Source organism: Hemicordylus capensis, chromosome 3 (genome assembly GCF_027244095.1).
Source record: "Hemicordylus capensis ecotype Gifberg chromosome 3, rHemCap1.1.pri, whole genome shotgun sequence".
In the NCBI taxonomy this organism is placed as follows: domain Eukaryota; kingdom Metazoa; phylum Chordata; class Lepidosauria; order Squamata; family Cordylidae; genus Hemicordylus; species Hemicordylus capensis.
Window position 1 is genome coordinate 326166899 of NC_069659.1, and position 27955 is coordinate 326194853.

The following is a 27955-nucleotide window of genomic DNA, read 5'->3' on the forward strand; positions in this document are numbered from 1 at the left end:
TTGTAGTCTCACAACATCTGGGACCCAAAGTTGGGAACCCCAGCCACAGAGTGTTAAACAGAATACAGGGGTGGGGTGGGGGGAATAAAAGAACAGAGGGAAATGGGAACACATGGTAACACAAATCAACAAATCATCACCTGGTTCAAGAACTGAGGCCCCATATTGGTGCCGAATTGGCTCAGTATATGTCGTAGTCACATCTCCAGCAGAAAACACCAACTCATTTTACATATAATTTTCAGTCACTGTGTCTTTTGACAGCACATGAGATAGTTGCCTTGAAGCAAGAGGATTTGTTATGTCCTGTCATCAATCCTGCAAGCAACCCAATCTCATAAGAGGAGAGATTTACCCGAAACAAGAGGGGATTATTTTAGAGGTCTCTAAATGAATATGGGAGCCTTAACACAGATCCTACTTGGATTCCTGCCCTTATGAGTTGAAGACCAAATCCTATTCTTACTTCTGAAATAATAAATCATAACTCTGCAAAAACACAGGACAAAACTGATGTATTATAATACTTGTCCCAATATCCACATGGCCTCATTCCAAGGATTAAGCATGCAAGGTCCTCATCCTCACCACCTACCTAACTCATTTGATTAAGTTCTTTAGTTACTATTTAGATAAATCAGAAGCAAATATTAGTAAAGTAAAATGCTAATATATTTTATTTGCATTTTGCAAATTGGACAGTGACTCTAAAACAGGATAAGAGCCACCATATGACCCTTATTAGAAAAATCAAAGCCCCTAAGACAATACTACTGCTGCAAATATTTATATTCCACTCTTCAACCAAAGTTCTCAAAGCGGCTTACATAGAAAAAGAAATAATACATAAATAAGATGTCCCTGTCCCCAAAGGGCTCACAATAGAAAATAGGCACTTCCCTAATTCCAAACCATGGCCATTTCCTGGAACAGACAAATTCAATTCTCCAGTAGTCTATATTTTTAATCTGGTTGGCCTAATCTGCAGAGTATTCACCTCTTCCTAGGGACTTCCAGATCATACAGTAGATGCATTGTCAAGATATTTCTCTCATCTGAACTGGAGATAAATTAGAGAGAAGGCAAAGAAAAATGTGATTGTTTAAAAAACTGGACAACTGGATACTGTCCATTAGAAGTCAGTTGTGGGAAATCGCATCAGAGACCATGCCATGGATGAGGGTTGCACACTACACAATGCTGGGAAGCTTCTTGGACACTCTCAAGAAACTAGTTTGCTGTTGGTGAAAGAGACTGAGGGATATGGAGCCATAAAACTGGCCTCCAATTTTGAACATATCTTATTCAAGAAATATTTAGTTAGCAATAGCATTAAAATAATAAGTTCTATTCAAAATATCATATTTTCAGAGACATTACTTTTAAAGAGATATGCTGTCCCTTTGGTCAGGATAACCACAGATTGTACATATCTTTTTCTTAGAGGTATTAAACTATATCATGAAAAAGAGATGTTCAGAACTCATAAGAACATAAGAACAGCCCTGCTGGATCAGGCCCAAAGCCCATCTAGTCCAGCATCCTGTTTCACACAGTGGACCACCAGATGCCACTGGAAGCCTACAGCAGGAGTTGAGGGCATGCCCTCTCTCTCCTGCTGTTACTCCCCTGCAACTGGTACTCAGAGGCACAACACACTCAACAGACATATCTTTGTATTTTACTGGATTATCCCTTCTGAGAAGTCAAGGGTTGGGTAGTGGGTAGCACCCATCATGCCCTACCATACACCACTCTTTGATGTTCCTAGGAGCAAACCATGGGGAACAATAGGAAGTTTTGAGTTTTCCCATTGTTTCCTATGGCTGGATCAAGCTGCACTCACAGAGTGCACTGCACACTAGTTTTGCATTGTAATTTGTGATGCATTTTGCAACTCTGCCTTGATAAACACTGCAGAAGCACACAATAAAAGAGAATCTGTCCCTCCCGACACAGAAGACACATTTCAAACCCAGTCCAAAAATGGCCAAAAAAGAATATCATACCCAGAATCCATTGCCAGCCACAGTGCCTGTGCTGCAGTAACATCACTGGCACAAGTTGCTCTCTCATACACAATTATGATTCCTTATGTTACTAGCACTACAACAGATGCCACAGTAGCACCCTTAGCAGCAGAAATCATAGCCATAAGCTCAACTAGAGCAACTTCAGCCACATTTTGACAGAGTACACCTTGCAGTGCAGATTGCAGAGCAGACCAGAGCAGTGAGTGAAGCACAAGTTAGTCTCAAGGCCAGATATGGAGTTCATCATAGCAATCACCAAGAAATACGAGAGCGCACGCGAGAGAGAGAGAGAGAGAGAGAGAGAGAGAGAGAGAGAGAGAGAGAGCTGCCACTGTCCATTTCCTGCCACAACACCAGTTCACAAACAAAACAAACCACAACTCAAGGCAGGCAGGCACCCAAGTTCTGCCTTTGCCAATCTGAGATCCAGCAAAACCAGATAGCTATAGTAGCAACAGCACAGCATATTATACTTGGTGCTGAGAAAACCACATCAAACCACCCTTCCTTCCATCCTGCCTGCCACAGAGAGACAGAGTGGTCATGGCCTGGGCAGCTCAGCTCTGAGCTCAGCTGTCTGAAGACCCAGTGTGTACTGCAGACAATACTGAGCTAGATGGACCAATGGTCTGACAAGAAACAAAGTTTGTAAACTCTTACCATGTGAATAACTCTTTCTTCTCTTCTACTCCAGCATATATCTTGCAACACTGCTACCTGCCTACCTGGCTGTGTCTGGATTACACCATGGCCTCAGACTGGTGTTGGGCCCCGGCTGACACGTGGGCCAGGCACAAGTCCATCTCATCATTGGCCATGGCAGTGGTGTATGTGAGTGCCTGCATGTGTCAGCAGCACTAACAGGCAAACTGTGACACATCTGGTTTGGGGGTTTGCCAGGGTGGGGCAAACAGGCATTGGTGTCGCAGTGGGTGGGGGTGACCAAGAGTCACTCACCTTTCATGGCCAACTCTGGACAGCCCAACAAGGGGAGGTTGGCCTTCAGGAAGACCAGCTGCTCCACCAAGTCTGCATGAAAGCGTGCATGATGGGATGACACCACATCCTTGGCCATGGAGAACACCCTCTCACTCTGGACTCTGGTTGGTGGGCATGAGAGGAACCATCTAGCAACTATCGCCAAGTCTGGCCAGACTTGGCAATGCATTGCCCAAAACTGGATTGGCTCTATCTCCCAGGCTGCCACCAGCTCCTGCAGGTACTGCACAACACACTTCGTGGGCTCCGTGGGTTCCTCCTGTATCCCTGGCAAGGAACTACCAGGTGTAATATGGAAGCAGAACCACCAGCTCTCTTGGCCCTGCCAGGGTCACCAGGCTGCTGGACCAAAAAGGTGGTGACGCTGCTGTTAGGTGTGGACTGCACACTTGCTGTAGGCACTCCAGCACCCCCCTCCTGGTCATGCCCCAGCCTCCTCTTCTGGGCTTGCCTAACCTCTTCAACCAGGAAACCCTCCACCGGGGCAGCTGGTCGGGAGTGACAGCTTTGCCCTTCATCCTTGGGTTACATAAGCAGGACAAGACATGCTCTGATGATTTACCCAACGGTGTATTGAACTGATCCACCACTTTAGTCCACAGCCAACCTGCCAAGGCGATCTCTTCCTCAGTGTAAATAAATAAATAAAAGGTCAAAACTTAAAGCTCAAATAAAGAAAAGGTCGAGCTCAAAGCAGAATAACCCCAGAAGCCCACAGGCTAGAGGTGAGGGCAAGGCATCTCTCTTGCTATTGCTCCCCTGCAATTGGTATTTAGAAGCATCTTGCTTCTGAGGGCAGAGGTGGTCTATAGCCACCAGACTAGTAGCCACTGATAGACCTTTCCTCTGTGAATTTGTCCAAGACCCTTTAAAAACCATCCAAGCTAGTAGCCATCACCACACCATGCAGCAAAGAATTCCATAGATTAATTGTGCACTCTGTGAAAAAGTACTTCCTTTTTTTTTATCCTAAAATTCCCGACCTTCAATTTCATGGGATGACCCCTGGTTCTACTGTTGTGAGAGATGGAGAAAAATTTCTCTCTGTCCACTCTCTCATGCTAAATTTTATACACCTCTATCATATCTCCCTACAGTGGCCTCTTTTCCAAACTAAAAAGCCCCAGATGCCATAGCCTTGCCTCATAAGGAAGGTGCTCCAGGTCCCTGATAATCTGGGTTGCCCTCTTCCACATCTTTTCCAGTGTCCTCCTTAAGATCTGATAATCAGAACTGCACGTAGTACTCCAAATGTGGCTGAATACCATAGATTTGTATAAGGGCATTATAATATTAGCATTTTTATTTTCAATCCCCTTCCTAATGATCCCTAGCATGGAATTTGCCTTTTTCACAGCTGCTGCACACTGAGTTGTCACTTTCAACGAGCTGTCTATCATGACCCTAAGATCTGTCTCCTGACAGCTCAGACCTCAATGGTGATGAGAAAGGATGTTCTAAACTGTCTTGAAAAACTAAAAATTGACAAAATGCCAGGGCCAGATAGCATCCACCCAAGATTTCTGAAGGAACTCAAATGTGAAATTGCTGATCTCCTCGCAAAAATATGTAACTTGTACCTACAATCAGGCTCTGTACCAGAGGACTGGAAAGTAGCTAATGAAACTCAGATTTTCAAAAAGGGATCTAGGGGGATTCAGGAAACTATAGGCTGGTTAGCTTAACTTATGTGCCGGGGAAATTGATGGAAATCAAACTTAAAGACAAAATTGTTCAACATATAGAACAGGCCTTGCTGAAGGAGAACAACCATGGCTTCTTCAAGGGCAAGTCTTGCCTCACTAACCCTTTGGAGTTCTTTGAGAGTGTCGAGAAGTGTGTGGATAAAGGTGCTCTGTGCTCTGATAGACATAGTATACTTGGACTTCCAAAAACCTTTTGATAAAGTTCCTCATCAAAGACTCTTGAGAAAACTTAGCAGGCATGGGATAAGGACACAGGTTCATGTGTGAATTGGTAACTAGTTGAAGGACAGGAAACAGAGGGTAGGAATAAACAGACAGTTTTCACACTGGAGGGAAGTAAGAAGTGGGGTCCGCCAGGGATCTGTACTGAGACCAGTGCTCTTTAACTTGTTCATAAATGATCTAGAAGTTGAGATTACCAGCAAAGTGTCCAAATTTGCAGATGAAACTAAACTATTTAGGGGGTTAAATCCAAAACAGATTGTGAGGATCTCCAAAAGGATCTCTCCAAACTGGGGGAGTGGGAAGTAAAAAGTAGGAGTTTGCTCGAACTGTTTGATGTAGAACCAAATTGCATAGCCACGCAAATGGCCTCCATGCATGGTTGGAAGCAACACAAATGGCCTCCAGGCATGCATGGAGGCCACAACTATGCCATAACCATGCAGGCGGCTTGGTAAATGGGGAGGGAGGGAGCAGCATTGGAACTGGCAGCCATGACAGCAAGGAGTACTTTACATTACTTTTCCTGCTGCCCTGGCTCCCTTCAATGTAGAACCAGTCCGCTTGATTTGGTTCGATCATGGACTGAAGTGGCCCTGGTTTGGTCCATGATTGAACCGCTGAACTGGCCTGGTTTGATATGAACCAGTTCTACATCAAACGGTTCAAGCACACCCCTACTCTCTGATCCTTGTTCTGATCTATCCTCTTCTTCAAGAGAGGCAAACTAAAGGCCTCCCCTCAAATATATCCCACTTAAATAAATTCCCCTTAAATACATTTTGAAACTCCATCCTTTGGCTCCCCCTCCCTCCTTTTGCCCCCCTCCAATCAACGGCAGTATGGTTTCCCATGACAACACTTGATTTGTATTATAATAAGCCAGCCAAGAAGCAAGGAGATCACAGGCCAATCAGAAGCTAGTGCCAGAAAATCAGTCTGCAAGGGAACAACAGGCATCCAAAAAGGCGCTCAGAACATCAAAACATCCCAATCAAAATAGAGTTGTTCTGCTCTGAGCTCGAAACAGGCCCTTTATTTAACGGGTGTTCTGTTTTGAGCTCAAAACACTCAAGATGGCCCATTTCAAGTTGGAACATTTTGACAATGAAACATTCTGCACATCCCTACTAATTCATAACAAGTGATCAAGCAGGACACAGACCCACAACGGTTAATAACTCCAATGGATATATGGTGTTCCACTTCCAAATGTTATTTCTCCACGGTTTTCTAAATGTGTTAGTAGTTCATAATCTTGACAGAAATCACTTCTTGAACCAATGATCAATACAACAGTGTGTTCATTCAGTTATTCTTCGATGAGTTTCAATAACAGACATGCTGTTTTATTCTGGCCCGCTTTAAATTCCCAGTTTTGACACAATCATTTACTGCATCAGGGATCTGACAGCACATAGGGTTGGTTCACATATGCATGGACATCTCTTAATGACTATATGAGACACTACCGTTCAGACAACACAGACAGAATTTCCAGAGCTTCTCAGATGCAATAGTGGGATGTACACGACCTCCCTCTCACATTCAGTGAATGCATAAAGAGGGAGCACACATGCCAGTCACAGACACCCAATGTTGGTGATCCTGCCAGCCATGTCCCCGGATGGCCACATATTCACTGTGGGTGAGAAAGGGGCCCTGCACACATATGAGTAGGACCAGGACCTTTAAAAAGAAAATTCAGAACTGAAAAATGGTATGCAAGCACAATTTGTGCATGTAGTATTCACCACTACAATGCCCACCAGTGCATTTTCCTTGTTTGTGCACATAAACTTTGTTGCCTAGAGCCACACTACATGACATTTAGAAACCCACACAGAGTGGGGGGAAATCCTCCGAACTGGGAATTTGACAGCACTATTGCAGAAGAGTGTTATATTCATTGGTGAAGACTCTGCGGGGAGTACCAGTGGTCTCTTTGGCAAAGGGAGGAAAGCATCTTTGGCAAAGAGAGGAGAAATGGGAACGCATGATCAGGGTCTGGGTTCTGCTGGAGCCTGGACTACTCACTTTAGTTTTCTCATTGCTACCAGTCACTTTTTACGCCATCCAGATAACACAACTTTTGCATCACTTGAATTTTTGAACTGAAATGTTTTTTTTGGAACTACATGCTTTATGCCTGGTGGCACATTTTAAAAAAATCTCTGAGTAGAACCCCTTTCTCATGCATGTTGAAAATGTGGCCACCAGGGGTCATGGCCAGTGGTCATAATCTCACTCCTCCCCCATGTGTTCACTGTGTGTGTGTTTGTGTGTGTGTGAACAGTCATAGTGCTATTAGATGCAATCTTCTTCCCTTTCACACACTACTAACAACAGCACACCTAAACCTGAGACAGTACACTCATATCTGTCAGAGTAAGAGTTTCGGAGTGCTTGGTCATCTGCCCTGGAAAACAGAGGAGACCCCAGGTAACATATGACTGGCGCGGCCTTTTCTTTCTGGCAATTCCTGTCTGTTGAAATATTTATATGAGATTGGTTGGCACTAAAAGTCCCTTTAGAGCAACTAAATGTGTGTCTCTAAATACCAGGCAAGATCCCTCTAAATGCCAGTTGCTGGGGAGCAACAGTAGGAGAAAGGGCATGCCCTCACCTCTTGCCTGTGGGATTCCCAGAGGCATCTGGTGGGCCACTGTGTGAAAAAGGATGGCCTAAATAAGCCATGGGCCTGATCCAGCAGGGCTGTTCTTATGTAAATATGCACTGAGGAGTGATGTCCCAGTTGCAAGTTATCTCCAGCTAGATCGGGCAAGCACCTCATCAGTTGCCTCCCACTGAATTCACAGTTTTAAAATATGGCCACTATTAAAAGTGGTCAGTCAAAGGACGATGACATCCATGGAGAGTCAAAGGGTAATGACATGAAAAGGGGTCAGGTTTGGGATCACTCATGTCTCCATTGAGAAAGATGTCTGGAAATATCCTTTCAGAATAATATTTTAACTAACAACATGTTTGTCAAGTTAGTTTGTGCATAACATCACAATCTAAATCCAGGAAGATTCCATTTCATTTCTTTTTGATTTTATCCAGTGATTTGGCTTCTCCTCAAAATATTCCTTTATGGCTGCTTTTCATATTTGTAACCGCAGTGGAATCTGTGTTGGATTTTATCATATATGTAATTCCCCCATCTCTTCCTCTTGACCTTTTACACTCTGCTTGGTTCTAATTATGAGGGTCTCATTTAATTTAGAGGGGACTACTGTACAGCTGCACATGACAATAAATAGCATTTGACTTGTCCTCACTGGACACAATGACAGATAAATTGACAAAGTATTCTAGATATAAAGCAATTGATTGCACTTTATTTTATATGCTACTAACTCATGAGGAAGTATGTTTAGAATGGGTGCTATAAAAGAATGTTTCATCCTTACAAATTTTATATTATATTCACATAGATTTTTTAAAAAACTACACATGACCCAGACAAGTTGAACACTCTTAAATCCCTCTGACTGACATCCTGACCAAATTTACTCAAGGAAGTCCCATTAAAACTAGCAACTTTTAATTTCAATGGGACTTGCTCAAGTAAATTTAGTCAGGATGTCAGCCACTGACATCAATGGAGAAGTTAAGCACCTACTTAAATCTCACTCCCTTCACTGATAATGAGTGCAATCCTGTCAAAATTAATTTCCATTATTTTCAATGAGATTTAAAAGAGCTTAATTTTGACAGGATTATGCCCATTGTTTTCCCTGCCCTATTTTTTCCCCATTTGGACCCCCTAACATATTTAATGAAAGACTAAGAAAATGTATTTTAATATTTGTGCATGCTGGCATTTTCAAATGTGGTTCTTTGCTGTGAATGTGAGGCATATGGCTTGTTAGAAGATCAATTAAGTATAACTATTTAAAGGGCATAACATATGAAATTATTTAAAATTTACTTTGGGGAGCAAGTACAGCAAAGTGTTTATGAAGTTAAGCTGCGCAGAGCTAACAGCAAGGTTATTTGAAAAACAGCTAGGCATATCATGTGTATGAAAATATACCCTGGTGAAAAGTGAAATGAGATGTTTGCTGGGATTTGAAGGTATTAGATGTGAGACAGGAAGACTGGTGATGGTTGTTATACTCACAGACATTAGAATAGGCTTTTCTGAGACTTTTACAATTCAAATATTCAGCCATAGTTAATGTTTACTAGAATCCTTAAAAAAAACAGACATTTAAAAATGTGTTAAAACCTCTAGCATGTAGTAGTATCAGTATGTGGACCAAGATTATTTTACCTGCATTCTTAAGCACCCCATGCAGCATCAAGCTATTAACCTTCTTGAAATGTTGAGGTTGTAAACTGATAAAAAATTCTTTAATCATTTAATGATTACATTTGATGATTAGTCATTTCATTGAGGAACAATTTTAAACAACTCTACATAGTGCAAACACTTAATGATGGTACCTTTTTGAAGACCAGGAAGGAAGAGGAAGTTTGTATTAAAAATAAGATAGCATACAGTTTAATTTTCAAATCTACTGCTCATTGTTAGAAGGAAAGATCATCTTTAATGCTTTTCTTCAACTGGCGGGAGAACATGTAATGAAAGGTTTTTACAGGATATGGCCTACAAGATATCGTCATGTTGTAATGATACTTACTCTACTGTGTTGTAATGATACTCTGTCCTTACTCCCTCAACAGGCACTATTGATCTGAAGAGGAGCCCGTATTCCATAGTGAGCATTTGTACATGCTACTACATGGGGTTGGATCTAAATGACAAGATAGTGGCTGACATCTTGACTAACAAGCAGAAGCGTAGGGAGGCTGGCGGTGGCCCATGTGTAGCCACGGCCCTCTGGCCCTGCCCCCATGTCTGACATCATATGTGGGGGCCTGGCTAGCCACACCCCCGTGTCTGACATCAGATGTGGGGGATGTGGTCTCCCTCCCAAATGGGAATGCATGGCCCCATTTGGAAGGGAGATCGGCCCGCACTGCATTGGGCAGCATGGGCAGGGAGAGCCGTTCTGGCTGCACTGCCAATGCAGCGTGGGACTATCACTCTCCAAAATGGGGCTGCGTGGCCCCATTTGGGAGGGAGATCGATCGGCCTTGCTGCATTGGCAGTGAGACAGGCAGGGAGACTCTCCCTTTAAGGCAGGGAGAGTCACTCCAGCTGCAGTGCCAACGCAGCACGGGCTGTTTTTGGCCCCAAACGGGGCTGTGTGGCCCCGTCTGGGACCAAAATAATGCCCCCGCATCTGACGTCAGATGCAGGGGGCATGTCTGGGGCCACGCTCACAGCCCGATTGGTGGTGGCCTGGGTTCTTTGAACCCGTTCACTCAGTGGTGGCTCCGCCCCTGCTAACAAAGTACAAGTGCTGCATGAGAAGCAGTGCTGCTGCTAATGAGTTTGACTAATGCTGCACCAGCACTAACATGGTGTGTGTGTGTGTGTGTGTGTGTGTGTGTGTGTGTGTGTGTGTGTGTGTGTGTGTGTGAATTTCAGTGGCCTTCCTTTCCTCTGGAAGCCCTCTGTGCCAACTGAAAATATGTTCCTGAGGGACATGCAGTGCTCAGGGACATTTTTTCAGGTGGCACAGAAGGCTTCCAGAGGAAGGGAAGGCCATTGAAGGATGCAAGGGCTGCCTTCCCCTTGTGACCACTGGTGCTAGATTAACTGGGAATTCTGCAGCAGCAGCATTAGAACTTCTCAAGTAGCATTGGTACTTGGTTAGTCAGGCTGTCAGGGAGTGGCTGGAGAATGGATAAGGGAACAGATAAGATTTAGACTAGCCCCGATTCATAGTATTAGGGTGCTGAATGATCTTTTCTCAGTCAGTAATACTACTGAGCAGGCAGCATAACCAAATGATGCTACTACTCATATTAACAGATTTGACTATAATTGATACATTCAAATTCTCTTTACATAGAAGCATGTCTCATTTATTACAATGGATTTAACATCCAAGGGTATATATTGCTGTGAATCTAAATACACTTTGGAAATCAGGTCCATTGAAACCAATGGACCCTAGCTCCATGCGTACGTATTTAGAGTACTTATTACATTTGCATACAACTCATATCAACTTATAACCATTCCAGCAAGATTTCCCAGGCCCATTTCTACATCGAACATGAACTGGACATGGTTACCATCCAGATGGGAGGGATAATGGCTGATATCCAGATGAACACTGCTCTAGTGTAAAAACGAAAGAGGAAACTGATCAGATGCACCTGGCTGGCTGCATGAGGAAGGAGGCTGGACTGGATGGACCTCTGGCTTGATCCAGCAGGGCTTTTTTTATGTTTTTCTGTTCTAACACAAGAAGGTCACATAGGTGAGCAGATACTCAAAGCTGCTCATGCTTGTGCAACAAGAATAGCTTTGCATAATTCCCTGTAACATATATGGCACCTGAAGAAGAGGTGCCATAAGAGACTGCCACAGGGTGGACAAGTGCACCCTGTTGCACTGGTGAACACTAGTCTGGAATGAAAGCTTCTGACTTCGTGGAACTAACTACATAACATCCTCGCACTAGTGTGACATGTTTGCACTCATACAACGTTAGATTGGATGTCAGCCTACCTCCATAAATACTCTGTATCAGGATTAATATATGCAAGTACTAAATAGTCAGGGTGTGTGTGAGTATGAGTGTATGTGTGTGTGAGAGAGAGAGAGGGAGAGAGAGAGAACAAACGAACTAATAGATGTAAATCATAATACATAGGAGCAGATACATTACTTCAGGAATTCCAAAAACATCAGTAGAATTCTTAAGATAAATACATGGTATGTCTTTTGTTTCATTCACATTGCTTGTTTCATCTCAAGCAAGGTCTTTTCAAGCTTCCAACTCAAAGTCCCTTGGATAACTTTCACTCAGCATTAGAAAATCTGAACAATGCCTTCAGGCTACTACACTGATTTACATTTTTATCTGGAAAAGCATATAAGTGCACTTCCTCTTGATATAAGTAAGTTAAAAGTAGTATTTAATCATTTTTTAATCTTGTGTTCTTGATGGATGATTACACTAGGGAATCGTGGAGGTCTCCCAACAATGAGGAATGTGCAAACCAGGAAGGCGACTCTGTAGTGCCTCCTGTGTCCCCTTCAAAGAGATTTCTTCATGACATTTGCCCTTTGGCACAGACAGGGAATGTCCACATTACTTACAAGTGGCAGTAGAAAACTGAGATAATGTAGTCGCACAGGGTCAAACTAGAACAGACATTGATTGCACGCATCATCTTTTCTTTTCTAAATAACAGCCATGGGGGAGGGGTCCAGTTTGGCAAGAGGAGGAGGGATTTAATTGTTTCCCCCATGGTAGTCTTGATGTACATTCCCCCATGCCTTGGCAGGGAAGTATCCTATCCTGGGTGCTGCCCAGACTAGACCCTACAACGGAGTCAGGACGTATCTTGGAAGTGTGCTTCCACACTTCCTGTGTCCTGACGCTGCAGTCCCTACACGGACAGCAGGGTGCCATTCACATTTCCAATGCCTTGTTTCGCATTTAATTGCTGAGATACAGAACGGGTTGTTAGTTGCTGTGAGACTGCTCCCCCTATTGTTTACGATCTGAATGTGACTTGCCCGAACAGAGGCATTTTGCTGCTGATCCAGCAGCTAGTCTGGAAAGTGCCCTGGTCTCCCATGGGGGCTTGTGAGGCAAGGCAAGGCCATTCTACAGGAACTTGGAGAGCTCTGAGGGAGCAAGTTAATCCCAGGGAGTCCCAGTTCTAACTGAGCCCATCTCTGAAACCTCCCTTAGCGTCCACCTCTCTTTTGTAGAGTGTGAAAGTGGCAACCCTTAAGCCGTCCATCTCTTCACCACCTTTTGCTTGATGCATTCCTTGTGTCAGCAAGTCGGCACTGAAGAGTGAAAGGTTTCGGGTACATTCAGGCCAGACCACTTGGGTAAGTTTGACTCACAGGTTGACTATCTCTGTGGGTGTAGATTTAGGTTCCTCATCACCTGGTGCATCCTCACTGCTGGGGCCTATCAGCAGCTGCTGTTGGAGATCGGCTTTGGGTGGCTTTCCCCCTCAGGATCTGAATCCTGGCTGTTGCTTGAGATCAAGGTAGGGGCCATGCCAGGAAGCAACCATTGCACCAAGGGGAACTTTCCTTCCAAAGCAAATAATAGTCATGGGTGTGATCTGTATTGAGACTGCCAGGGGGGAAATAAATCCCCCCATCCCAGTCCCTATATGGATCAGCAACCCTTGCCCCCCCACACACACACCCTTCGCTCTGATTTAGCAAAGACAATATGAGACACACAACTGCTTAGGACATAGTAAACATCTCTCATCCAACTTGACCTTAAGAGGAAGACCTCAGTTCCAATTTTACCTCAGCCATGAACTCATTCGGTGACCTTAGCCAAGCTACTCTTCTCTCAAACTCAGACTCTTAATGACTGAGGGTTTCTTCCCTAACAACCATAGGGGCCCAATGTGATAGGGGCAAAGAGGTTAATGTCCTCCTCCCACACCATGGTCTTCACTGAGCGCCCCCCCCCAATGTAATTTAGAGAAGCAAAAAAACAAGCACATCAGGTCTAATTATGTGCTTAATGTAACTTTAGTGTGGCCCTTAAAGGTATTTGGGTGTGTGTGTGTCACATTTGTCTCACTATAAGCGATGAAAACACATGGCTACAGGTATAGCTAGCAGAGCCTGTAACAAAAGACCTATGCCATTATTGGCAATTTTGGTTAGGAAGCTTTCCAGAGCTTGACCAGACAAAGAAGTCAAGCCAACATAACAGCTCCTGGGAGGGACTGATTATTTTATTCATTGAGAAATACCTGGCTGCCACCAATCCATACCCCCAATATTAACACCTTCTATAGCAATATCTGAAAAAATGGCAGACATTTTTCAAACTACAGGGCATAGCATTTGGCCACACAGATTTTCAATTTCAGTGTACTTTGTTCATTAAAGAACACTGAATTACCATGAACTCCCTCATAATGCTTTCACTTTCCACATTTCCCCAAAACCTGACTAGTTCATGAAAAACATGTCAGATGCAGAAGGCAAGCAATAAAGATGCATACAGAAAAGCCTAGAGAGGCAGTCTAAAGGCTTCCTTGTGAAAAGAGTTCCTTTGAGAGTGAGGGAATGCAGCAAAACTTAGTCCTAGGAAGCAGGAAGATTATTAGAGAATTGCTATCTCATCTGCAGATAGGACTCCAAGTTGGAGCCCCTGGCCTATGGGAAATGTTACCAACAGCCTATGAAAATTGTTCGTTGAACAATTGCCTATGAAAATTGTTCATGTTTTTGCCTTTTGATGAGTTCTCAAGCCATAATACTCCACAAACTTTGATCTACAGTACATGATAATTCATCAGCCAGTGATTGATGAGAACATATTCTTCCTTTGGACAGTCACTTCATAGTTAAACAACATTCAACTAATATCATGAATATGTACATTTGTGTCTGCCACACCATACATATTCCTAGATACTGTATGCTACATCAAGTCATCCAGAAAAAGGGATGAGGGATTTGGTTTTACCTGCTCTCAGAGGTACTGTTGTTTTCCAGCTGTCGGATGAGAAGCTTAGCTATGGCAGTGAAACTGTTACTCATACGATAAATATCTCTGCTCTGGATGCCCAAGATATCAGAGAAGGTGTCTGTGATGCGCTTGATCTCCAACAGAAGGATATGGTGGAAAGAATGTTCCATGTTGGCCAGCTGATTAACCAAGTAGATCAGACATATCCGGGCTCTCTCCTATTAATTAAGAAGAGTTGATGTTTAAAGTGGATGCCATTGTTTTAAAAGTTCTGACCATTTTGCTGGGTGGGGGGAGGAGGAGGCAGAAATTGCACAAAACAAAAATTGTTTTGGAATGGTTGAACAATTTCATGCTTAAGGGCACACACAAAAACACTTTACAAGAGACAGGTTAGAGTGCTGGACTAGGACCAGGGAGCCCCAAGTTCAAATCCCCATTCAGCCACGATACTTGCTGGGTGACTCTGGACCAGTCACTTCTCTCTCAGCCTAACCTACTTCACAGGGTTGTTTTGAGGAGAAATTGTAACTATGTACAATGCTCTGGGCTCCTTGAAGGAAGAGTGGGATATAATAAATAAATAAGTCAGTCAGTCAGTCAGTGGGCTGATTCATATGCACACCAACCACAACACACAAGCAGAACAAGGTCACACCAAGACCACATCCACTCTGATGTCACTGGAGAACTCCCAACTTGCAATCAAGGTGTCCTTTAACTGTGTGTGGGGGTGTGTGTGTATACACTCCTCCATATACAGTCCTCCATATATGTTCCAAAACCCTGTTTAAACATTAAATTATTTTCTCTTTCTCTCTCTTCTTCCAGACCTTTGTTTATTGCATAAAAAAGACAAAAATCAGTGTGTTGTAAAAACAAAGAAACATTTCAACGTCTATACATCAGCATCACTGTTCTTCCTCCTCCTTCTGTGGATCACAATCTTATATTACTCTCCTATAACTACACACAACTGGGCAGAAATTTCTTAATTAGCAAATAGGTTAGGAAGGGGGGGAGGGAAGTATGGAGCCATTCAAAGACATACAGATGTGTTGAATGGCTCCCTGCTTCCCTTTTATTGTATTTTTAAAATCTATATTTTAAAATAAATAAAATGTTAGGAAAATAAAGTAAACATAGTGCCTTGCATGCTCTGCAGCAGAACAAGGGCCGTGCCAGACCTGCCTGTACCACTACACGGTCCTAAAACACACTGAGATACTGCTGTGCAAAAGAGCAGTACTGGGACTGCTGCCTCTTGCAGAATTGCATGGTGCACATTACTTCTCCTAGAATAATGAAAGCCATGCACACAGTGCGATCGCACGAGAGGCAGCATTCCTGGTAGTGCTCTCTTGCGCAGCAACATTGCTGTGAGTTTTAGAGCCCTGCAGTGGCATCGGCAGGACTGGCACCGCCTGAGTTATGCCGCAGGGCATATAAACCAGTAAAAGCATATGGAATTGTTGCTATTCATTACTGGAACACCGCAGGTCACAAAATACAGATCTTCTGACATAAGGCCTGGCAAGAGGGAATTGTTACATTTAAAAGGCAGCAAACAAATGTGGGAATCTAGGTTTTGAGTCTTCTCCCTCTCCCAGACAGATCAAGATATAAATAAAGCCTTAATTAAAATTTAAAGAACAATTTTCTTTCCCAAACAGTATTTGGAGTAGACAGAAGTGGAAGAAGTTTCCACCAGCACTTTCCTACTTGGATCCAGCTGGCAGGAAACCATGAGTGCTGAAATTTTTGCTACTCCTCTAAAGTATCGTCAAAGAATAATAAACTATACTGCTAGAGGATGTGCAATTAATATGCAAAAAGAAAAAATCGGGGGGGGGGGAGGTTGCCCTCTCATCAACATGAAACCAATCATTATTATAGGCATGACTATGATCAAACATCTTTGGTAAAAGTCATCTTTGCTTTTTGGTTAGCATTGTTATTACAGACTTGGTTTTTTCCTTTGGTATATTTATGTTTTTTATGAGGAGCAGATTTTACATTTTTATGGTATACAGTTATATTTGTTGACAGGGGAATGATGTTAACATAAAGAGTTGCAACTGCTTAAAATATTTTATTTTTCTTCATCAAAGAATATAAGGAAACAGCCGGGAGGAAACTGAGTGATTCTAGATTTATCTTGGCAAAGTTCTTACTCGTATCAGGGTAAATAATCAGGGCATTATAAAAGGGCTGCTGATTTTACTTAGGAAAAGTTATTCAACTGGACAACAGACCCAGTATTGTGCTGAGATTCTTGCAAGAGACTTTCACCACAGTCAGTGAAAAGGGAGCATTTAGCTTAGGGTTGGAGCAGAAAGCTGAGCCAATGAGACACAAAGGATCTTTTTCTTTTTGCCAGATTTTCTGGGTTTCCTAAAGGGTCAGCCCAGGGCCAGTTTTACCACAGAAGCACCCAAACTGTCAGTCACCACCAAAGTGGCATGTAATCCAACTGCTCTACCACAGTATCCTTTGCAACCTGCAGAATACGAATACGACAAATATTTATATGCTTCTCAACAAATGTTTCCCAAAGCAGTTTACAAAGAAATAAAGTAAACAAATAAGGTATGGCAGAAGATTCTGGGCCATACCTCTCAGACTGTGCAGTGCAGCTGCTTGCAACAGCCAAATGTCATGGGCCAGCCAAGAAACAAGAGGAAAACAACTGAGTTGTAGTTTCTTTGTCACTTTCTTTAACTTACCATAGGCTATTTGGGGGGGGGGGGTCTATTCTTATTAATTGGCTCAAGTTGCTGTAGTTACCAACCTTTTATTAATCAACATTTTACAATTATTATCACACTATTATTAGGTCTTACTGATACTATTTACCATTCAGAACATGCTGGCTTCCCCACTGGATGGATGGTCAGTGGAATGCTGTTAAGGGAAGCAGACCAAGGAAGAAAAGTTGCTCATGAGAGCAAAGTGTTCTGAGCCACAAAATGTACCAGGTACTCCTCAGAACTTTGAACACCATAACAAATGCAAAAAAAAAAAAAAAGTTGTTTGAGCTGCAAAATAGTCTCTATTCCTCCTAATGGAAAAAAGAAGCTGTGTAATCCTCAAAATAGTCACATGTCCTCTATAAAAGTCTTTAGTTGGCAACCCTAATCAGGGACAAACTATACACATTATGTTAAACCTGTCATTAATTGACAAATTTTATGCATGAACTGGACCAGAAGTGTCATTTTTAATTTTTTTTAAAAAATGCTGCAGGGGTAATTCTCTGACTTGCATGTAGGGAAGGGGTTTAACTCTAAGTTTACTCAAGAGCCTTTGCTGGGGAACTTTGTCAAATGCTTTTTGGAAGTCCAAGTATACTGTGTCAACCGGAAAAATGAACAAGATCTAAGTGTAGACTTAAAAAAAAAAAAAAGACAGACGCTTTTGGGAAGAACACAGACTTTTCAGACAAGATGAATCACAGTGCGGAATGTAAAGATAAGGAAAAGGTCAGTATAGTATGTATGTGGGCAGAAACCACATTATGGCTTATCTTTCTCAACTAGACACTACAGTGAAAAGAAATGAGACTGTTTCCCCTTCAACTCTGATACAGTGTTCATAGTGAAATAGCCATGTTTGCATTAGCTTCCTATTTTTAATAGGCATCCTAACTATTCATTTTTCAAAACTCTTCAGCTTTTATAGTGCCAGCTGTGTTTCTGCTTATTCCATCTTCAGCCCACTTTCTTCTGAGTAGTAAAGAACATCAAAAGGTCACATACTAGTGGAATTCTTTCAAGCTAGAAACAGTTTTGATTTATTTATTTTAAAAGGAGTTCTCTGCATAGTCTTAAGTTCTTAAAAGCTACACACACTGGAACGATGTGAATATTACCTTCCTAAGCCTTGAGATGCTTGAGAGGCATGGGTGAAAACAACTGGAGGGATTCCATTGTGTAGATTCCTAATCTTGAGCAGTGTATTTATCATCAGAAACTGACACCAAATTTCAAGCTCCACTTGCAGGCCAGTTCATTCAATATACATTAAGGCTCAGACAGACAGCCCTGGGATACGCGCAGATCCCGGCGCTCATGCCCAACCTCACCCAATTCCAAAGCCTGGCCGTTAGCCGAGGTTAAGGGAGCACCATTAACTCCAGTGCCAGTGTGGGCTCAGGCTGCTTGCAGATAGACAGCTTAGAGATGGGCCTAGAGTGCCCATCTCACAGGGAGATATCCCCCAATGCATCACGCTCACGCACCACAGCAGTGTAAATGGTGCTGCATACAGCAGTGTTGATCCTGTGAGAGCGTAGTCTGCGCCTCCCAGCAGCAGCAGAGATTGTCTGGGAGGAAGGTAAGTTTTGTGCAGCCTTCCCCCACTCTGTTTGCCATGCCTCTAGTTATGAGAATAGCCTCATTATTTGCTTGAAATAAAGACTCCAAATGCTTATGCATACATGTGATTAACTCACAGTTACAATGCACCATTGATATATTGGGCGTGGGCAGGTTCATTTCACACAGACTGCAGAACCTACTTGCAAAGCTGGTAACCAACATATCTGTAACCATCTGAACCCACACCAAGGCAGGAGCCGCAGGTTCACCTGGGGCCTCAAACCTAGATATGTAACCATGATTTGAAGTGGCTTGCCAAACCAAGTGCTGCTTGCCCTGAGGTGCATACTATGTCTGAATCCACACTTTTCATGAACTGGTTCATTCCAAGCAAGCCAATCAGGATCAATGGTTGTGAAATTGATTATGTAGGGAAGGCTTGCCAGTCAAAGGGCAGTCCAAGGCAGGCAGGGATAGCATCCTGGGCCTCACTGGGATGCCCAGGCAGAGGGTGTACCTCTGACTGAACTAGGCTCAGGCGCGGGCCGTGAACGCGCCTCCGGGGGGGGGGAGGCGGCGGGCAGCTTCTTTAAGTGTAAATGGAGCCAGTGCTCCGTGCTGCCCAGCAGCCCCCATGGCAGGGAATCACCTCTGCCACTCACCTGGCAGCTGGCGGGGGCTCACCTCCGTGGGAGCCAGGTAAGTGGCGGAAGCGATTCCCTGCTGCGGGTGCTGCTGGGCGGCATGGAGCACCAGCTCCGTTTACACTTAAAGAAGCCGCCTGCCTTCCCCCCCACCCCCGAGGCGCGTTCACGGCCCGCACCTGACTAGGCCATTTCCAACAAACCAAGATACATTATCATATGCAGTGTCAACTTCAAGTTCCCTCCATATCTCAGGCCGGAGGAAGCTCATGTTCCCTGTTATCCATAATCTTATAGCAGCGCAATCTGTTATTCTCATATAAGTGTGTTTTGCTCACAAGAAAGAAATTGATTTGGCATGAAAGAGTTAAAATATTGTGAGAAAAGAGATGGTTGGCCACCCCAAGCAGTAGTGCACTGGAAGGCAGGGTATAAATATCTTAAATAAATAAATATAACAAACCTGGTTGCCATGTATACACATTTTGCATGCAAGAATAAAGGCAGTTTGCCATGAAAGAGTTGCCATGAAAGAATTGTTAGCATATAAAGTGAATGCAGAAATCACTCACTCATGTAAGCCTGAATGTGGCAAAAATAACAGTAATTTTAATTGCTGCAATTTTTCATTGAGGTTTGGAAGGTTTTCCAAAAACCTAAAAAACCTAAAAATTAACAAATAGACAGAGACAATGGCATCCACCCAAGAGCTCTGAAGGAACTCAAATGTGAAACTGCTGATCTCCTGGGGAAAATATGTAACTTGTCCCTACAATCAGGCTCTGTACCAGAGGACTGTGAAGTAGCTAACGTAACTCCGATTTTCAAAAAGGGATCCAGGGGGAATACAGGAAACGACAGGCCAATTAACTTAACATTAATGCCAGGTAAATTGATGGAAAGCATACTTAAGAACAACATTGTTAAACACATAGAAGAACAGGCCTTGCTGAAGGAGAACCAGCATGGTTTCCGCAGGAGCAAGTTTTGCCTCACTAATCTTTTGGAGTTTTTGAGAGTGTCAACAGGCATGTGGACAAAGGTGACCCAGTTGATATAGTATACTTGGACTTCCAAAAAGCTTTCGAAAAGTTCCCCAGCAAAGGCTCTTGAGTAAACTTAGCAGTCATGGGATAAGGGGACACGTTCATGAGTAGATTGGTAACTGGTTGAAAGTTTGGAAACAGAGGGGAGGAATAAATGGACAGTTTGCACACTGGAGGAAAGTAAGAAGTGGGGTGTCCCCCCCCAGTACTGGGACCAGTGCTCTTTAACTTGTTCATAAATGATCTAGATGTTGGGGTAAGAAGAGAATTGGCCAAACTTGCAGATGACACTAAACTAATTGGGGTAGTGAAATCCACAACAGATTGTGAGGCGCTCCAAAAGGATCTCTCCAAACTGGGAGAGTGGGTGACAAAATGGCAGATGTAGTTCATGAACAACAGGTTTATAAATGGCTACTAGTCTGGTGGCTATAGGCCAGGTATTCCCAATGTTTGGTCCCCAGATGTTAGACTTCAACTCCCATAATCCCCAACCAAAGGCCACTGGAGCTGGAGATTATGGGAGTTGAAGTCCAATAACATCAAGGGACATCTAAGAACCCAATGCTGAGAATCCCTGCTATAGGCCACCTCCAGCCTTAGAAGCAAGATGCATATAAATACCAGTTGCAGGGGAGCAACAGCAGTAGAGATGGCATGCCCTCACCTCTTGTCTGTGGGCTTCTCAGAGGCATCTAGTGGGCCACTGTGTGAAACAGGATGCTGGATTAGGCCTTGGGCCTGATCCAGCAGGGCTGTTCTTATGTTCTTATGGAAGTGATGAAATGAAAAAATTAAACTCCAATTTTACTTTCCTCTCTGATTTTGATAACAAGTTCCATTTGCCCATCTTTCTCAGGTGTGCAAATACCTTCATGGTGATCTGAGATAAGGCCCTTTCAGTGGTGGCACCCTGGCTCTGGGATTCTCTCTATAGCAAATGTCACCTGGAGCTGAATCTGATATCTCAGCTCCAGGTGACATTTTCTATACCTGAAACAGGTAAATCCTTATTTTGTTTTTCTAGGACTTAGATTTGTTGATCTGAAGTTTGGTTCTTGCTGTTTGCTGCATTTTAAAAATTACTGAAATCGTTGAATTGGTTTTATTGTTAAGGATTTTTAACTTCCATTATAAACCATTTTGAGAATCCGTTGGAAGGAAGGAAGGAAATGCAACTTAAAAAAAAAAAATACCTCCAAGGTTAATAGATATTTTAACTTCATTTACATGCATGCATGTTTAAAATGGCACATTGCATAGTAATAAACCTAAGTGAAAACTAACATCACCTCTGTTAACTTGGCAAAGAGGCACCTTTTAACGTAGTGGTTCTCTTTATTTAGCAGGGGGAGAGTAACTGGCCCTATCCACCCCCAGCACAGTACTACCAGTGACTCTTGCTGGTGTCTATCTTGTTTTCCTTTTAGATTGTGAGCCCTTTGGGGTCAGGGATCCATCTTATTTATTTATTATTTCTCTGTGTAAACCGCCCTGAGCCATTTTTGGAAGGGCGGTATAGAAATTGAATAAATCGGAAGTGAATACATCGGGAGAGTTAGAAAAATCCTCAAGTCCAAACTCAATGGCGGGAACACCATACAAGCCATAAACACCTGGGCTATACCTGTTATCAAATACACTGCAGGAATAATAGACTGGACCCAGGCAGAGCTAGAGACGCTAGATCGTAAGACCAGGAAAATCATGACCATCAATCATGCTCTGCACCCCCGCAGTGATGTCGATAGGCTATACCTCCCTTGCAGCTCAGGTGGAAAAGGAATGCTGCAAGTCCATCAAACAGTAGAGGAGGAGAAAAGAGGCCTTGAAGAATATTATCAAGGACAGTGAAGAAGATGCACTTCAAATGGTCAATAACAAGAAACTATTCAACACCAATGAAACAAAGCAGGCCTACAAGAAAGAACAAGTCAAGAACCGAGCAGAAAAATGGAAAAATAAGCCACTGCATGGTCAATATTTGCACAATATAACTGGAAAATCAAACATCACCAAGACCTGGCAATAGCTTAAGAATGGCAACTTGAAGAAAGAAACAGAGGGTTTAATATTGGCTGCACAAGAACAGGCACTAAGAACAAATGCAATAAGAGCAAAAGTTGAAAAATCAACAACAAACAGCAAGTGCCGCCTTTGTAAAGAAGCAGATGAAACTGTGGACCACCTAATCAACTGTTGTAAAAAGATCGCACAGACTGACTACGAACAAAGGCATGACAAGGTAGCAGGGATGATACACTGGAACATCTGCCAAAAAAAGCTACCTGTAGCCAAAGATTGGTGGGACCATAGAATTGAAAAAGTTGTAGAAAATGAAGATGCAAAAATATTATGGGACTTCTGACTACAAACAGACAAACATCTGTCACACAATACACCAGATATAACTGTAATCGAGAAGAAAGAAAAACAAGTTAAAATAATCAACATAGCAAAACCAGGGGATAGCAAAATAGAAGAAAAAGAAATGGGGGGGAACCAAATACAAAGATCTACAAATTGAAATTGAAAGGCTGTGGCAGAAGAAGACCAATATAATCCCAGTGGTAATTGGTGCCCTAGGTGCAATTCCAAAACACCTTGAAGAGCACCTCATAAACACCATAGGGGCTACAGAAATCACCATCAGCCAATTACAAAAAGCAACTTTACTGGGAACAGCCTATATTCTACGATGATATCTATAACAACAGCAACAACATTGACAATAAAATTCAGCCATCCTAGGTCCTTGGGAAGGACTCGACGTCTGGATAAAAAACAAACCAGTCAATAACACCTGTCTGACTGTGTAAATAAATAATAATAATAATAACCCAAATATTTAAAAAGCAGCCCAGAGTAATTAAATACTACCCTAGACAATCTAAAACAAATGAAGAGGTAAGAGCAAAATGCATTTGCCATTTTGCTTCTAGTGTTTACAAACCAGTTTGCCATTTGGAGCTGGTTAGAAAGTTACATTAGACATCCCTTTTTATTTTTCAAAGTAGAGGGTAACAGATACTGAGCATTTGCTGCCGTGTGCACCATTTCCGTTCTGCCCGTCACTCCCATAAATATATATATTTTTAAGTATCTAGTGAAAGGTCTTCCGGATGTCACTGAAACTGGACCTCATGATGAAAATGTCTAATCCCTTCCAGTCCTGTTCCTTAATGGCCCAGCCACACTGTTAACTAAACACTCTGCTAAATCAGCATGTCAAAGCTATTTAGAGAAATGGGAAAGGCAACAGGATACATAACTGACCAAATGCTTGAGCAGATATATTAGGAGGAAATATCATTTTGTACACACAGGTATATGGTTCAAGGTATAAGTACAAGCTGTGAAAAGCTTAATAGCTCTAATGGAATAAAAACGGAAGCCTATCACTGCATGGCACTGGCTACTTGCATTTCTGTTTGCCATAGGTAAGACATATAAACTCTTCTTCCAAGTAGAATCAATACGTGGAGAGGGGTACTGGATCTCACCCACTGTTCTTGCCTCTAACCTGTATGCATATAGGCTCTCTCTGCATGATGACTAAAAAGCCTCACCAAATTTGAAGGTGTCTGAAAATGGCCATGGAATCCTCAGGGTTCCCAGTCATGTGGGGAAAAATATATGCGTGTACCATGTATGTGCATAAGCACTTTACACACAGAGCCAATCCAGGTCTGAAGGTTCAGACGGACAGGAGAGGCAACCCTACTCCCTTTCTATGTGTTTTATTCTACATTGATTTTGAGAGTCTGAAATGGGCTATAGTACAGCTTCCTCTTACCAATTTCCGCTCCATTGGGTATCTATACAAAGAAGAGAAGAAAAAGAAAAAGAAATTCCACACATCATTTGCACCTTTCTGGCGTTTATATTCTTTCTCTTTTGGTGCTGTTTTGGGTGCTGCCACTCTTGTGTCTGTATAAATGAATGTGTAGCTATATCTAGGTATTTAGGCTAAAACCCTTTAGAATCAGAATAGGTATAATGCCCTGTTGAAGTGACGATATAACATTTTTCTTCATGCAAAGCATAATTAAGGTGATGTGCAACAATATAAAATTATACCTGAAGACATGTGGAGAAATATTATCTCCTCAGACTGCAGCCGAGAATACCAAATTAAGCTATTGCCTTTCAAAACCTCTCAGTACATTCAACTAACAACTGGATATTAATCTTACTGTATACCACATGAAATATTCATAAGATACAGATGAATAATACTAAATCATTCAAGGCATTAATTTTATACAAGTGGGCAGACCAGTCTCCAATGATGGTTCATCTGAAACCACATACTTCCCAGTCTTATCTTATGGTATGAGTATCAAGTTAAAGTATATATAGTTGTCTTACATTAGATGAGATGACAGGTGAGCACAAAGAACTATAATTCCCCTCCACTGTACCTAGAAAACTAAACTAGAAGATGCCCAGAAGGGCCATTCCTCCATCCAGGTAACACTCTGCCCTAATTGTTGTGATCCATCCACAATTCTCCCTGTTTCCCTACATACATTTCCAGCTACAAGGAAAACTGAGATGCATGGCCTTGCAGATCACAAAATATGCATTCTGAATTCTCCTCTGGAGTCTGTCTTTGATATCCTTTTGAATCTCACTCCTATGCCCATAGCAGCTCATCCGAATATGCCAGGGGACCACCAAGCAAGGCGCCTCTGGTTCCTACCAGCCTCAGTTGTGTGTGTCTCTCTCATCCCACCCCATCCCAGTCTTAACAAGAGCTGGGCTGCCTGCAGTCTGGTCATTTGTCCAGTAGAGCTGTGAAGGCTGGTTAATCATTGACCAACCCACACTGTTCTACTTGACAAATGGCAAGCCTGGGCACTTTCCAGACTAGCTGCTCAACAGCAGCAAAATGCCTCCGTTCAGGAAAGTCACATTCAAAACATAAACAGCAGGGGGAGCAGTCTCATGGAAACTATCAACCCAAAAAACCAGCAACATTTATACACTGGATATATGACATCCTAGCTCTATATCCTATGACATCCTATATATGACATCCTATAGCTCTATATTGAAGCGATTAAATTCGAAACAAGGCATTGGAAATGTGAACGACACCCTGTGTAGGGATTGCGATGTCACGACGCAGGAAATGTGGAAGCACACTTCCAAGACATGTCCTGACCCCATTAAAGGGTCTAGTCTGGAAAGCGCCCTGCAGGCACCACTGCTCTTGTTAACACTGGAGTGGGGCAGCCTGGGATAGAGAGGCGTAACCAGGGTTGCCAGTTGTTGGTCCTTCCTCAAACAACACCTTCTTGCTGTTGTCTTCGGGGAACTGCTGAGGGCCAGGTATGTTTTCTTCTCTCTCCTCCTGGGCACAAACCTGTTGGATATTTTGTTGTCCCTTCCTCCTATCCTGCCTCCAGAGAGGGGAGAGGACCTGGGGCTAGAATTAATGGATTCTATCGATTGACACTTCCCTGTCATCAGATGATACTCCAGCATCACAAAAACAAGCCAAAAGTAAAACAAATAATTTAGTTCAGAACTCCCAAGCCTTTCTTTTTCTTCCAAGAGGGAAGGAAGCAGGGGTGAACGGCTCAGGCATGCTGGCAATCAGCCCATTGATTGTCAGCCACACCAGATTAAAGTTCCTGCCTAAGATCTAGGGGAAGCCAGACTCAGTCTTTGGCTGGGGATCTGACTGGTAAATTATCAAGATGGGACTGCAACCAGACAAAATACTGTATTTACTGGATTAGAAATAGTATCCCGCATGACGCAAACAGCTCATTATGTCTTGAGACATAGATTCTGTGCTCTACACACAGAACTCATTATGAGCAACTGGACAAAACTGGCAATCATTCATCAGAGATAGTAACACACACACACACACACACACACACACACACACACACACACACACACCAAACAAACCACCCCTGCAGCTTATTACACCCACTTCCTACAATGAACAGAAGTCAGTCTGGAACAGAGCTGTACAATGCGTATAAGAGCACCTCTGATTTTCAAGTGCAGCAAGTCAATATTGTGTTCATACTACATGCACCTTAAGCAACTAATTCACTAATTATTAATAATATCTATGTACTGCTATTCAGAAAATAAAAGTGCTCAAAGTGGTTTATGTAGCAAAAGCAACTAGATGGCTTCCTGTCCTGAAATGGCACGCGCACGAAAGAGAGAGAGACAGAGAGACAGACAGACAGACACACTGACTAGCAACAGGCACTGGAGAGACACTGTGCTGGGCCGAATAGGGACAGTTGCTTTCTCCCTGCAAAATATAAAAGAGACATCACTTTGAAAGGTGTCTCTTTTCCAGTTAGCAGGGAATTGCATACCTGCCAACATGTTCCTATTTTCCAATTCACCTGCATAGGAAAATAGGGACATGTTGGCAGGTAAGGAATTACTTTCCCAATATATGGACTGTAATATTCAAAATTGGATGGGACATAAGTGATAAATAATATACAGTGTTTCACAAAATCATGGAGCAGATATAGCACAGCTGGCCCATGAATTCATCAGGTGGCCTTAGGTAAGCCATTCTTCTTGTCTTTAGCCTCCTGGCACTCCACAATATGAGCATAATACTTGCCGGCCTTACAGGGTTGTTGTGAGTATTACAGCAAGATCATAAAGGTGAAGTAGTTTTTGAGCAATCGAAAATACTATATAAATGCTAAGTGTTAGTATTATTTCAAGTGAGACCTGCGACAACAAAATGTTGCCTTGCCCCCAATCCTAATAGCCACTGGCAGGTCACTAAAAGCTGCACAGCTTTGGCCCTCCAGCTGTTGCTGGACTACAACTCTCATCATCCTTGACTTTTGGCCCCAATGGCAGAGGATTATGGGAGCTGCAGTCCAACAAAAGCCGGAGAGTCAAAATTTGTGCAGCCCTGCAAGCTGTTAAGCTAAAGTGGACCAAATTTTCCACCAATGTTCCATGGTTATTTCCCCCCCAGCTGACAGCATAAACATTCCATGGCTCTTGAGAGCCATGGTGTATAGGCCGGTTTGTTTTGCTTTGTTTTTTATGGAAACATTTCTATTTTAATTTACAATGGTATTTATTTCTATATACCTAGGGAGTATTCCAAATATGCAGAAACCGCTACCTTTTTTTGCTTCCAATTGGATAGGCACAAAACCACCTGAGTTTGCTGTTAGTATAGGTATACAGATAAGTGCTGTGGTAAAACTCTTTCTCTCTTGCATCCCGAGCCCCAATGAAGACAGGACACACTTAGTTGGAGTAAAATAGGGCCACTTTATTAATGTACAGTGGAATAAGACTTGAAACGAGCTTATCTAACTAACCAGAGTGTGGGTACTCCTCCCTGGCACAATGAAAAGGTAAAGGTAAAGTGTGCCGTCCTGTCGGTGTCGACCCCTGGAGACCACAG

General features: G+C 42.8%; 1 protein-coding gene across 3 annotated transcripts in view; it reads right to left on the reverse strand.

Annotated features, from left to right (window-relative positions):
- Positions 1-27955, reverse strand: part of VEPH1 (ventricular zone expressed PH domain containing 1) — a 221294-nt gene that overhangs the window by 107156 nt on the left and 86183 nt on the right. For all 3 annotated transcript variants that reach the window (XM_053312344.1, XM_053312345.1, XM_053312346.1), the window contains exon 8: positions 14518-14738. In XM_053312344.1, coding sequence (XP_053168319.1) covers positions 14518-14738 — 221 coding nt within the window. The remainder of the gene's footprint in view (positions 1-14517; positions 14739-27955) is intronic.